This window comes from Ambystoma mexicanum, chromosome 12, assembly GCF_040938575.1.
Source record: "Ambystoma mexicanum isolate Mex_15411 chromosome 12, UKY_AmexF1_1, whole genome shotgun sequence".
Lineage (NCBI taxonomy): Eukaryota > Metazoa > Chordata > Amphibia > Caudata > Ambystomatidae > Ambystoma > Ambystoma mexicanum.
The window spans coordinates 637575709-637588906 of record NC_090936.1 but is presented as its reverse complement, the minus strand read 5'-3'; the positions used below and the strand labels follow the sequence as shown (position 1 = coordinate 637588906).

Sequence of the window (13198 nt, the reverse complement as noted above, 5' to 3'; positions counted from 1 at the left end):
TATACCTACCATAAACCTCTCTATCACAGACTCTCTGACTCCTTTTAGCTTCTCTCCACTCTCCATTCTCGAAGTGGAAAAGATCATCACTAGCCTTAAACCGTCCAATTGTCAGGGTGACCTTTGTCCTGCACCTATTATTAAGGAAGCAGCTCACGACCTAGCACCATTCATCAACTCCTCCTTTAGCTCTGGGATTGTACCGGACAATCTTAAGGATGCGTGGGTCATCCCGCTTCTGAAAAAATCTACCCTGGATCCCAGCATACCCACAAACTACAGACCAATTACCACTGTACCTTTTTTACTAAAAATCCTTGACCGCGCGGCCTACCTACAAATTCAGGAATACCTTGAATCAAATAAACTTCTGGGACTCAGGCAATCAGGGTTCCGGCCTCGCCATGGCACTGAGACCGCCCTTATCGATTTAAAAACGCAGATCGAAGATCTCAAAGACAAAGGCAAACTGGCGTTATTACTTCTCCTGGACCTCTCTGCTGCTTTTGATCTTGTCAATCACAAAATTCTCTGCCATCACCTCAAATCAGCCGCACATTTCTCAGAAAATGCCTCTACTTGGATCAGATCCTTCCTTGATAATAGATCAATGCGCGTGTTTTCCCCACTTGCGGCCGCACCACCCGCTCCGGTTTCTTGTGGTGTGCCTCAAGGGTCTTGTGTCTCGCCCACGTTATATAACGTGTTTACCAAACCCCTTTTTGATATTCTGGACCATTTGGGCGTCACGTATACTAATTACGCTGACGACACCCAGATACTAATCCCCATCACAGGAGACTACACAACTGACTCCCTCGCCATCAACGCCATCTACCAGGTCATCCAAGCGTGGATGGCCCAACACGGCTTCTGCCTAAATGATGAAAAGACAGAGCTCCTCATTCTTGGTTCACCACAAAAACTCACTAAACTTGACCCTGCTTTCAAGTCTTTCACCATTGATGGGAACACCATCCCTATTGCTAAGGACACGAAAACCCTAGGGATTTACATTGACTCAACCCTATCCTTGACTAGACAGTCCAACGCAGTCTCATCTGCAGCAGCGTATACTTGCAAGCTCATCACCGCCTGTCGCCCGTTCCTAACCACAGCCAACTGCGTAACCTTGGCCAGGACCCTCGTACTATCCAAGGTCGACTACTGTAATGCCCTCTATCTAGGTACTAATCTCCGCAATCTAAACAAGCTACAAATTGTCCAAAACAATGCGATCAGAGCGGCCCTTAACATTCCTAGGCGCCAGCATATATCTGACACCAGGCGCAACCTGCACTGGCTCTCTATCCCACATCGCATCTCCTTGAAGTCCCTGGCTCTCACACACAAATGCCTCCACAACCAAGCCCCTCGCTACCTGGCAAACAGATTCTCTTTCCACAATTCCACCAGACCTCGCAGAGCGGCCCAAGCCAACTGCCTTGTCATCCCACGTTTTAATCTCCAAAGATCAGGTGGAACCAGCTTCCCCATCCTGGCAGCCAAACTTTGGAACTCACTCCCCAATGACCTTAGAGCAGAACCATCCTTCCTGAAATTCAAACACCTTACCAAAGCTTGGCTATCCGCCCAAGACAGCTAACACCAGTTTACTGCCCTACTTGCACTTTGACCTACTCTGCATCCCTTATTAACTATCCTGTAAATCACTGCCTTATCGATATTCGCTTGAATGTATATTCTGTAAATTCTCCTGTAATACTCTGTCACATTGCCTTGTCATGCTTTCATCTTGTTGTAACTAAGTTAAGCGCCCGGTTGCCCCTGGGCCTGGTGCGCTATAGAAATAAATAAAATACAAATACAAAATACAAAATACACATGCTTATCCTGTCTTCAAACCCCTCTCCTTTACTCCTTTCAACCCCCTTTCATCACCTCTTCTTCCTTCTATCTTTGTCTGCTCTACAATCTCCTATACTTCTGCCTACCTTCTTTTACTATCATCCCTCCCAACTCTTTTCCCTTCCCTCTCCTCTTCTCTCTCCTCTGTCTCCCCTCCTCCTCCTCTGTTATTCCTCACCAGGTTTTCCCACTGTACCCTTGCCGCCTCCTTTTACTCTCCACTCACTTTGTCCCTTCCATGCCCCATCTTTCTTTCCGTTCTTCCACTCTCCTTCACACTCTTCCACTATCCTCCCCCTCGTCTATTTCTCTGAACTGTTAAAAAAAAAAAAAAAAAAATATGAAAGGATGCTAGACCTCATTCTTGTTATTAATGTGCATTTCACTGAGTGACTTTTTTAGAGATTCACAGAAGGAAACTGGTTACTTAAGCAATAGGCCCGAGCAGGGGGAGCATTACCACTTCAGGTAATGCCCAGTGGCTCATAGTTACAGATCTCAATTAAGTTTTCAACTTCCATCCATTTCCTAACTTCCCCTCTGGCCCTTGCTTCCTCAATCTCTTTGTTTCAGGTGAGCCCTGCACTCTTCCCTGGTGAGCCCTGCACTCTTCCCTGGTGAGCCTTGCTCTCTTCCCTGCTCTGGTTCTCATCATTCTACTCTTCGATTCTTCCTCTCCTAGGGCTCAAAGCGGTCCATGTGAGCATGTGCGAGCAAAGACTGCTGCACCGTAGGGATGAGCTTGTCGACTCACCAAATAACAAAAGCTAATCAGGTTTTCCAAAAATGTTCAGCTATTCATTGTATTACGTTAAATTTACTGTTATCTCTTGCACATCAATTTTAGATGTCCAGAATATCTGACTTGATTTGATTTCATTATTTAGTGAGTGCAAGTGTTTCCCCAATGACAAACGAATAGGGATCTCCTCCATGCCAATGTGGAGCACAGCTTCAATCTGGGGCATGGGAGAGCAATGGGTTTCGACCTCTACCAGCTGGCCCGGGGCCTTCTTTAAAGCAAAGTGAGGTGCACATCAACACTCAATGACCAACATACTTTTATATATGGCCATTGTCCAGATGACGGTTAGGAGATGAAATGGAGCAGAGAATATCCATGAGAGATGCAATCACATCAGCTTTGCAAATCATTCTGGGAGAGAGAAAATGGGTTCTTATTTGTGGTCTCGGAAATCCATGGCTGTGTGCCTAGCCACCAGTCACCTCTTGCTGTAAGGTCACAATTGTAGGATTTCCTCTGATTAAAGTCCATCTTTACCAATTCGAAAAAATATGAATCATTTTAACTACCTCGAGAGAAAGCTGTCATTATATGCTTTACTTAAAAATACTGCCCCAGAACTATTTTGACTTCCAACACAATTTATATTGGAAATTACAAGGGACAACAGTGTTGACTACAGTCACCAGATTGGCTACCCATAATGTACATATTACAAACAGTGCAAACACCACAATAAACAAATTGCAAAAGGATACTGTTTTATCTGCAATATCATCTTCATCAAGAATTGAGTTGGAGTCCGGTATTGCCAGCTCGGTGACCTACTCCACATTTGAACTTCACAAGAACTATTGATATGAGCAAAATTACATTTTGGGATTTACATTTTTTTGGAATGAGGAGATTAACAAATAGGTCAATGTGAAATCCACAAATTGCAATTACTTTCACAAAAGCATCAGAGCACTGTACAATGTCAAACAAATACAAAGTATTACAAATGTTCACAATACACTCACAGTAAAATAGAAGAAAATGTAAATCAAATAAGTACAAACTTAAAAAACAACTTACCAATTTATTAACACCTTAGGTCATGAGAATTTCAAGTGTCACACATTATTAAAAGAAAATGTCACCAGTATTTATACAATATCATAAAATCTCTAAACACAATGATCCAAAAAAGCAATCTTCCAGGGCCAATCCTTGAAAAGCTTCCTAAACTTCAAATAATGACTAATCAGAAGTCATTATTTAGGGAAGGCATTCCACAGTTTTACTGCCGTACCAGAGAAAGACTGATTCATCGCAACCGAGCGTTTAAAACTGGGCACCTCAAGACGTAATGACTAAGAAATTCGTTGCCTTCTCGAGCCTCCTGAGATTTTTAAATTTCCAGCCAAGTACTCAAGGGACAGAATAAATAACAATTTGTACACACTACAAATCATCTTAAAATCTTGATAGTTTCCACCCAAAAGTTCTAAATAAGAGCCTATTATACAGCAAGTGTATATATTCACAGAAACTGCCCTAGAACATAAGACTATGAGAAAGATTCAAAACCATTAATCAAGCCTTACTTTAAAGGCATGTGCATACCCCAGGAAGCTGCTCTACTAATCCAAGAAACATTCAAGGAACATGAACATAGTTACACTGCTAGGACCAAGACAACAGAAATCATCAGACAGATCAATGTGTTTCTACCTGTAACACAAACTCACAGAAGATATGTAAAATTATATTAAAACATTGGCATATAATGAATGCTAGTATTAGTGGTCTGGACAAACCACTTTTGGATACAGAGTAGAGACTAACCTAGGGCATAAACTCATGCATACATGTCTCACAATAACTAATAAATTAAACTTTCACTGGAATTTACAGTATCAGACCTTGTGAGAAATGTTTTTGCATGTGAGCTCTACACCATGCAAATTCACATCCAACTTAACATTCATAGATCTGCGACTCCAATTCCGATGAAGTCATCCAGGCTGCACTAATGTGACCACACACATAGTAACACAAGGTGTTGGTGAGAAGAGGAGAAACATGAAATAGGTCAATCTTTTGGCTCTACTCGTGTCTCGTTTATTTTGACAGAACTACGCCTGTGACAATATCTCCTAGAAGACTATCCTAGATCAAGAGTCCCTGGTCTTCAAATGGGTTGACATAAAAGAAATGATCCAAAAGGGAGACCAACAATGCATTTTGCTCCTCTGAAATGACACCATTGTCATCTTAATGAGGTAATTGCTTAGCATCAATAGTCACCCATATAATTCTATATACGTAATTGATGCTAGTGGTATCCAGGGATTTTACCGAATATATTACAGAGAATGCTTTATTTTTCCCGAAAACATGAACAAAGAAAAAAATACCAAAATGTGTTAAAAATGTATATGGGGGCGTGGTAAGGGGGTAAAACGGGTGGGGATGGAGTTGGGTGGGCTTAAGCTTACAGATAAACCAGGAGTTTGGGGGTGGGACGCCCCCAAAAAAACAAAAAGAAATTTGGTATTTCTTTCATTGTTTTGGGTTCGGTAAAAAAGCATTCTCTTTAATGGAATTCGTTAAAATCACATAGATGCGGAGCTAGCGTGTGCAATAAGCAATCACTGCATCAAATTCACTAGATATATTTGGAGACTTATTGCTCTTTCAAACATGAGGGTGTATCAAAGCACTCTTTCTTTCTACAAGTAGCATCACTGTGGTAGAAGAGGGCAAATCTTTTTTTAAAGATTTTGATCTTCATTTAATGGAATCAAAGCCTTTTACAGTTGTTAGTCACATTTGCTCTAAACGTAATACCAAACCCAGATTTTAAAAAGTTTTCATATGAAGTGTTGAATGCTTAGTTTACACATAACTGAATTCAGGCAATGATTTAGACATTGTCAGTTGAATTCAAGCAAGTGGTATACCGAGACCCTTCTATGTAGAAGTTACAATGACCAAGATGTGTATTTACATCAAATATACATTGATCCTAAGGCAAGTGAGTATTTGCTGGGGCCTTTACCTACAAAACACATTACTGTGAAAATATTTACTCAAGTCAAACAAACAGAAGTAACCAATTGTTTATAACCAATGCCCACAGTATTGGGAAGATTGTTCTGTATGTGACAGTAGAAAGGAATATAAAGATTTTCAACAAATTCTGAATACGCCATGGGATTTTGAAATATCAATAGACTTGAGCTTAGATTTCGTCTCTCGAAAAGTAAATAAGACTTTTGTGAAAGGAAACCCTATTAATAGAAGATACGACGATTGATGCAATAAGACTCTTCCCCATATTGCAATAAGTATCAACTACCTTCTTAAGCAGGGAGGCCTATTTCAGTAAACTTGTGTATGTCCCATACATATACTCAGTGAGCCTCCAGATCAGAGTCATTGAACTATATCTAAAACAGAAATGTATATGTGGAACAAAGGCAGAACGCCCTAGTAACTATTGCTAATTGATCCTTTTAATCAGAAATCAAATGGTGCAGGACAGTATACCCCTTCTGGATAGCCTCAAAATGGATTGACTCAAATGTTTATAGGTGCAATGAACATTGCCACTCAAAGCACCTTCAATAGACACTGAAAGAGATGGACTTCAGTGCAGGACTACACAAAGAATGCTGTAGCTGAGATGCACCACTGGCACCCGCCTACATATGTGCATGTGTGGGTGTTTTTTAACCCTTGAATGTGTTGGATCATTTGGGCGGGAGACAGATCTGAATCATTCCCAAAAAAAGATATGTAGGCTGACTCTATGGAATAGAATGGTAATTTCCCACAAAGGAGAATATATGGGCCTCATTACATTTCTGGTGATATCTCGCCGGTAAATCCGATGGGAAAGCAGCAGGCGTTAATACCATTAATACCATTAATACCATGTCAGGCCTAGTACGATAGTCGCTTGTTTTGTTCCTCCCCTCCCTTTCTGCACCCCTCTCCCTCACCTTTTGTTTTCCTCTGGCTCTACCAGAAATGTCCTCAGGCCTAGTACTGTAGTCCCCTGTCTGTTTCCATTTCCTTCCCACTCTCCCCCTCCCTTCCTTTTCTATGATTTAGCACTTGCACTATCTGAAATGTCGTCAGGCCTAGTACTGTAGTCCCCTGTCTGTTTCCATTTCCTTCCCACTCTTCTGCTCCCTTCCTTATCTATGCCTTAGCACTTGCACTATCTGAAATGTCCTCAGGCCGAGTACAATAGTTAATTTCACATCCTTACTGTTCATGGCCTGTAAGAATGTCGTCATATTTTCCCGTGTTCCCTCCCTTGAAGCGCTTTGAAACACATTGTGTATAGGCGCTATATAAATAAACTATCATATCATATCAATTGGTCTGCCGGAATTACCAGCTAAGTACAAGTGGCGGTAAGTGCTGGAATTCCCCATTCCATGGAGTCCCATAAGGCCAGTGCCAGTAATATTGGCATCTTTTGGTGGTGGGGTGCCAGAATTACTGGTAGCTCGGAGCTGAAGGTTAATCCGGCCACCCCACCACCAAACCTGGAGTGTGCCGGTGCGGTAAAGTGCCGGTATGTGGTAATACTGGTACATTATCACAGCCACGGCACACTCATAATGCATATGCTAAGTTTGGATGCTCATGTTGCAGTATGGAGCAAACCGTCAGCAATCAGAAATAATATTTCTGTCATACAGAAACTGTTCAACAAGCAGTGAGTCGATGCTGCACCGGGTAGGGGTGTGATAGCCCTACCCTCATGCGCATGGCTTTGTGAGTCGACGCTGCACCGGGTAGGGGTGTGATACCCCTACCCTCATGCGCATGGCTTTGTTATTTGACGCAGCACAGCTTTTCTCTGCACAAGGGACAGTATAAAAAGAAACAGCAGAAGGGAACCCAGGTATCAGAATGTTTCTAATGATAAACGCTAGTCATTGCTGGCTATAACCACTTTTGCTTGTCAGCACTCGCAAACATCATCGGCTTCAGTGCACTCAGGGAGGAACATTTTGCTATCAGGTGGCACATTCTCTAACCGGCCTTTACGTCATTGTAGGTTTTCCTACCTTAATGGTAGCAGCTTTTATTTAGAAGGGCAATAACCCTGGCCATCCTAGCGATATGAGCCAACTTAATTAACTGAAGGTAATACCTATTTGCTGAGACAAACTACTAACAGTATTCATCAGTCTAAAACAAGAATTCTAGAAGAATCGTTCAACGAACAATTCCTTCAACTAATTAAGAAAACTTCTATTTTCTAAATGAAAGTGCCTCTTTGTGGTAAGCAAAGCTCAGCAGGTAGATTGCAAATGGATCCTCGAAGGGTAGCTCTTCTTGTATTGATACACTATCTATCAAGTGTTGGGTTTCAACTTCCATTTCTTAGAGCTGGCGGAAGTGAAAAATGCCTACTAGTGGCGGAGACTCTGATAAAACACAATGCATGACGGTCCCAAGAATATCTGAAGGCATGTTACTGAAGAAACTATGGCCACGGCGCCTTTGGGAGTGATTCTATGTTAGACAAAAACCGCCAACAATTACAAACATTAAAGAACCACTAAATCTGCAGATTGCAGCCAGACAGAAGATTCTAGAGCCTGTCGGAGAGAGTGATAGAGGTTATAACTGCGCAATAAAAGAACATTTAGACGACTTACTAAAATGTGTTTACCCTGAAGATGGCCGGGTAAAAGGATGGTTTGACTGAAACACAGGAGACCATATGTGAGTGCATGCAATAGGGAGGACTCTTTGCTAGTGTAGGTGAGTACGGCATACACCCACCATGAGGCCCAAGACATGTGGAACCCCCCTTTCCTAAACACCACTACTTACTTTGTCGTTCCAAAAAGTGCCTTCTACTTTCCAAACTGTGTGGTGGTGGATAGGAGGTATAACACTTTGATAATAGGAGTAATACAGTTATTTGTTGAGGAATGTGTAAGGACGCTCCCTGTACATTAGCATCTAGTGTTGTACTCTTTCATGGAGGACATAGAGAAAGAGTTTGTAATGGAGGTTTTTATTATTTGGGTGCACGTGGGAAGACTTGGCAGGTGTGAGAAGTTGCTCACTCTGTAAAAGCATTATTTGTGAATAATCTCCTGTTGGAATTCTCGTTTTGGGTAAATTGGTTCCCTGGATTGAAGTGGTCAAATAGGGCTTTTACATAGGTTGTTTATTGACAGCCTGGCTCTGAGTCACCGGACACCAGCGAGTGTGACACTACAAGTTAGTAGGCAAAGTAAAGTATGTTTTACCTGGTTTCACACATCAAAGGAGCCTGCCAGCAGTTACTGCCGCAAGAAGAGTAGACGCCCAGTCCCTTCCCAAAGGATTCTCCTGCAACGTCAGGTGCAGATGAACGTCATGTGAAGGCAGCTGCCGGTAAGCAGTGGTGGACTGGTCTATAGGGAACTCAGGAGATTTCCCGGTAGGCCACTGTACCCTGGGCCTCTTTTGTGTAGTGTTTCGACATTTTCCCATAAGAAAAGGGTTGGATTTGCTGAAAATGTGTAATATGGGGACACTTCGAAAATTATTTGCAGGGTCTCTTTTGGTTCCCAGTCCACTGCTACCGGTATGGACCTCTGGGCCATGCACACCTGTGGTTTTCCTGCATTCCCTCAACACGCAGACCCTACTTTGTATACTTGTGGCAGCCTTGGGAGAAAGATTCCTAGCTATGCAGCAAATATATCTATGTTTGGGATTTTCTCTGCAACATTAAGGGCAAAAGAAAGTGTCTTTTGACGTTTGTAAGCTTCTCCATCCTGTGATAGCCAGTGAAATCCCAGCTGGGTGGATGTGGGTGGGCGGAAGAAGAGGTACATGTGAATGTTGTGCATTCGTCACTGGACCTTACATGATTAGTCACTTCTCAGCCTTCCTTCAGCCACCCATGCTCAACATCAGGGATGCAAGGACTATTCAGCTTACAAGAGACGGTCTGATAAAATCGCCATATCAAGACATTACCTTAGCAGTCTCAACTACATTCTACCATAACAAATGCAATCTCCTGTCCAAATATCTCCAGACTGCATCACTAGTTCACTAGGGATTGTGAAAACAACATAAGCACAAAAGTGCAGTGCCGCTCAGTTCAGAAGCCTTTACCTTTGTCTGAATTCAACATTCCCCACTGGTCATTTCCCCTTGGTCCACCTTTCCTGCTGGCCTTTACTCTGATATAGCGTTGGAGGGCTCTACTCAACATGGAGTTTTAGTATCAGTTGACATTAGCACTGCCAGACTTTGCTATTCCTCCACTCTTGTAAGCTGGAGATATGACTTCGTTTTTTTAAAAAGTGGTTGATCTCTCTTCCTTTTTAGTTTTGGCTCATAGAGGAGGTGCTTTTGAGCGACCCTTGTGAGCCAAACCTAATGGAATGAGTGTGGAAAGGGATGAATCGTTTTTAAGGAGGGAAACACTTCAAGCAAATGTGTTGACCTTTCTCGCTTCCCTCCCGCTCATGCTGGGCAGACATTGGTGGCATAACATACAGAATGATGTGGGCAACGCCTGCCATTAGCCCTTTGCTAATGTCACTCTGGTTTCTAACATGACCTTTGTGCCTGCAGCAAAAAAGGACCACACCCGTTTGCCCTTAAAAAAAGAGAAGTTCGTTTCTAAAAGGTATTGATTTTGAGTGTGAGTTGCTGTAGCACAAGGGTCAAAAACATATAAAGCACATTTAGGTTTGAGGGTGAACACTGGCCCAAGAAATATGTTCTTTCATGTGTTCTTTTCGGTAGGGGTTCATGCTACAAACACGGGTTGAGTCTTTTTTTTCTCCCATTGTTGGTTGCTTGAGAGACATGCCTCGCATTGAAAATAAATCAACACACAAGTGTGAGTTCTGGCATGGCCGACTCAGCCCTTCATACTTCTGAGGGGTCCCCAGTGATATCCGCCTCATCACATTATCCCGTGCAGAATTTTAATCGTCAAGAAATTCACGGACAGTATATCAGTTACTCCAAAGGTACAGATATTAAGTTTACGAAAGGGGGTGATGTTGGTTGGGGTTGGGAATTAATGTAGGGCTGTGGGGATTTCCTGCTGCATTTTGATGTCGCTCTAACTTGAAAAATTGTAAAACTTCAACAACAAAATCATTTTGGGGTCAAATAATCAGGGGTAAAAACACATGGAACCGTCTGAGGTTATTACATTCAATGCCAACAAGTTGGGTACTAATGATAGATATTATTGCCAACATAAAGCCCTATGTAAGAGATGTAAAGGCTCTGAAATTATGATTTCTCATTCATGATGGATGCCCTTGGCATTGGAAGGGGGCAGGGGCTGTACATATGTTGACTGGACCAGGCATATGATGGCATTATTGGGGCATTTGAGGCTGTGCTTGGCATGCGACGGCAGTACTTGCACATGTGTGACTATACCACACATATAGTCATCATATGCCCAGGTACTCACACTTGTGATAAGCGCTCCAATGTATACCCAGGTACTCACACCATATAAAGTATGTAGATACTCCTGCTCCTTTGTTCGGCTAGACCCCACATTGTAATCCCTGGCAAATGATCATGCTACCTGGCCGTAGGATGGCAACAGTCGACAAATGGTGTGAGTGCCTGGGTATGTGACGGCGGTGCTGTGAAACGCCTTCCCTATGTAGTAGCGCACATGGAGAGGAGCCAAAACACTTCGCTTTGCCAGTGCTTGTTAAAAATCTGTTTCACAATTCTTTGCCATATCCAAAAGGGGCTTTCGGGCAAAATTGGGCTGAATTAAAATTTCAGCATGAGATTTTTCTCGAAAGATGTTGACGACTGAAGAGTAAATCTTAGTTTGAAAAAAAACCTGTTGGTAAATAGGTACTGTAATCCCCTCCTTCTCCCCCTGCCCCCCCCCCCCCCTTTGGGGCAGAGATTTTACAGAAGGAAGGTGCCTGGTGGTGGTAAGGGGGGTAGAATGGAACCTGCCTTCTTTGGAAGCACTTTGCGGAATAATGAGGAAGGAATGACGAGCGAGTGGAGCGGTGGTATACAAGGATTTACTAGAAGGATTTTCCCCATGATATTAAAGTTAAGATACCCGTTTCCTTTGAATAGCAACCGCGTATCCGTACCTTATCGCACTCGCCCAGGCGCTCTTTTTCCATGAGCTTTCGGGTCTCCTTTTCCCAGTAGGCCATCAATGCCTCCCTGCTGAAGGTTCCGGTCGGGGACTTTTCTGTCAGGCTTTTTTGCCTCAGGCCCACCGGCAGGTTCCGGTCCGGCTCAATGTCCTCGAGCTCGCGTTCCAGCTCCTTCAGCTCCTCTGGGGTCAGGGAGGCGAGGAGCTCATCTTCGTCGATGTCTTCGTATTTGCTGATTTCCCGCCTGTAGCCGAACGTCGACATGTTCCCCTTTTCCCCCATCCCGACAGCGGCTGGTAGAACAAAAAATCAAAACACGCCAGGCTTTGACTAGAAATGCAATAGCCGGCGCCCCGACGGTTATAGTCCGTGTCCCATTTGCTCGGCAACTGCCCTCCTGATTAGCCGAGGAGCCCTTTTAAGAGCGCGCGCCGAGGCTGCAACAATGCACGCAGGGGTGAAAGCATGCTCTATTTAAGCACCACGCGTCAGCTGGACACTGGAAAGACAGAATGCGAGATCACCCCTCTGTGCAGGCCTCGGAGACAGGGGGGATTTACTCGCACCGCCTGTTACCATATACAGCTGAGCTGATCCCTTCCGTGACTGGGCCGCAGCAGGTTTCATGGTGCCCGTGGCCAACGTACACAATCTCGGGCAAAACCAAAACGTCTCGCCTGATTCATTCATTGGCAGGTGGGGGGGTCATGCGTTCACCTGTGGAGAGTGAGCATTGCGATGTACATTCTTTACAGATTTGTAAGTTTGTGCATTTCCAAAAAGCGCGGGGCATGTCACCTGCCATGACAGCAATAATATGTGTTTGGTGAAAAGGGTTGACATGCTGGCAAGTTTGTGACCATTGGTGAAAAGATACAGCCGGCTGGTTAGGAGTGTGATGTGTTTGAGAGGAGTGGTTGCACACTTGCTTATTGTGATATTTTTGGTGGCAAAAGGTTGTGCACTTGTTATGAGTGTGATGTGTGCATTTTGTATAACAATGTCTAGGTGTAGACAGAGGGCAAGTGCGCATGCCCTGTATTTGATTAAAATGGTTGAGACAGATGAGGTCTCCAGAGCTCCTAAAATAGACCAGAGATGGTCTCCAGAGTTGGACACAGTGTTGCAAGTATGTCCTCTGTTGCCGGATGGACACAATGTTGCAAGTATGTCCTCTGGAGTCAGACACAATACAGCAGAAGTGGCCGCCGAAACTGGACTCAATGATCCAGACCAAACATCCACAAATGGAAACAGTAAGACAGATAGGGCCTTCAGGGTTGGATGCAAAATTGAACTCTCCCCTTCCATGAAAGTGCCGACCAACCCATCTGACTGACTTAAGCTCCTCTCAGTCACAGCACATTGACACTATCCACACTCATTTTCGCCCACACCGACTCTCCCAAAAGCCAATCACATATATTGCTTCTCACACAATGTGTCCACTCTCCAT

At 43.6% G+C, this 13198-nt stretch overlaps 1 protein-coding gene across 1 annotated transcript in view; it reads right to left on the bottom strand.

Annotated features, from left to right (window-relative positions):
- Nucleotides 1-12219, bottom strand: part of LMOD2 (leiomodin 2) — a 78665-nt gene extending 66446 nt beyond the window's left edge. Inside the window, exon 1 of the mRNA XM_069629110.1 lies at nt 11734-12219. Within this exon, the coding sequence (XP_069485211.1) occupies nt 11734-12024 (291 nt within the window). The 5' untranslated portion in view covers nt 12025-12219. The remainder of the gene's footprint in view (nt 1-11733) is intronic.
- Nucleotides 12220-13198: the final 979 nt, after the last annotated feature.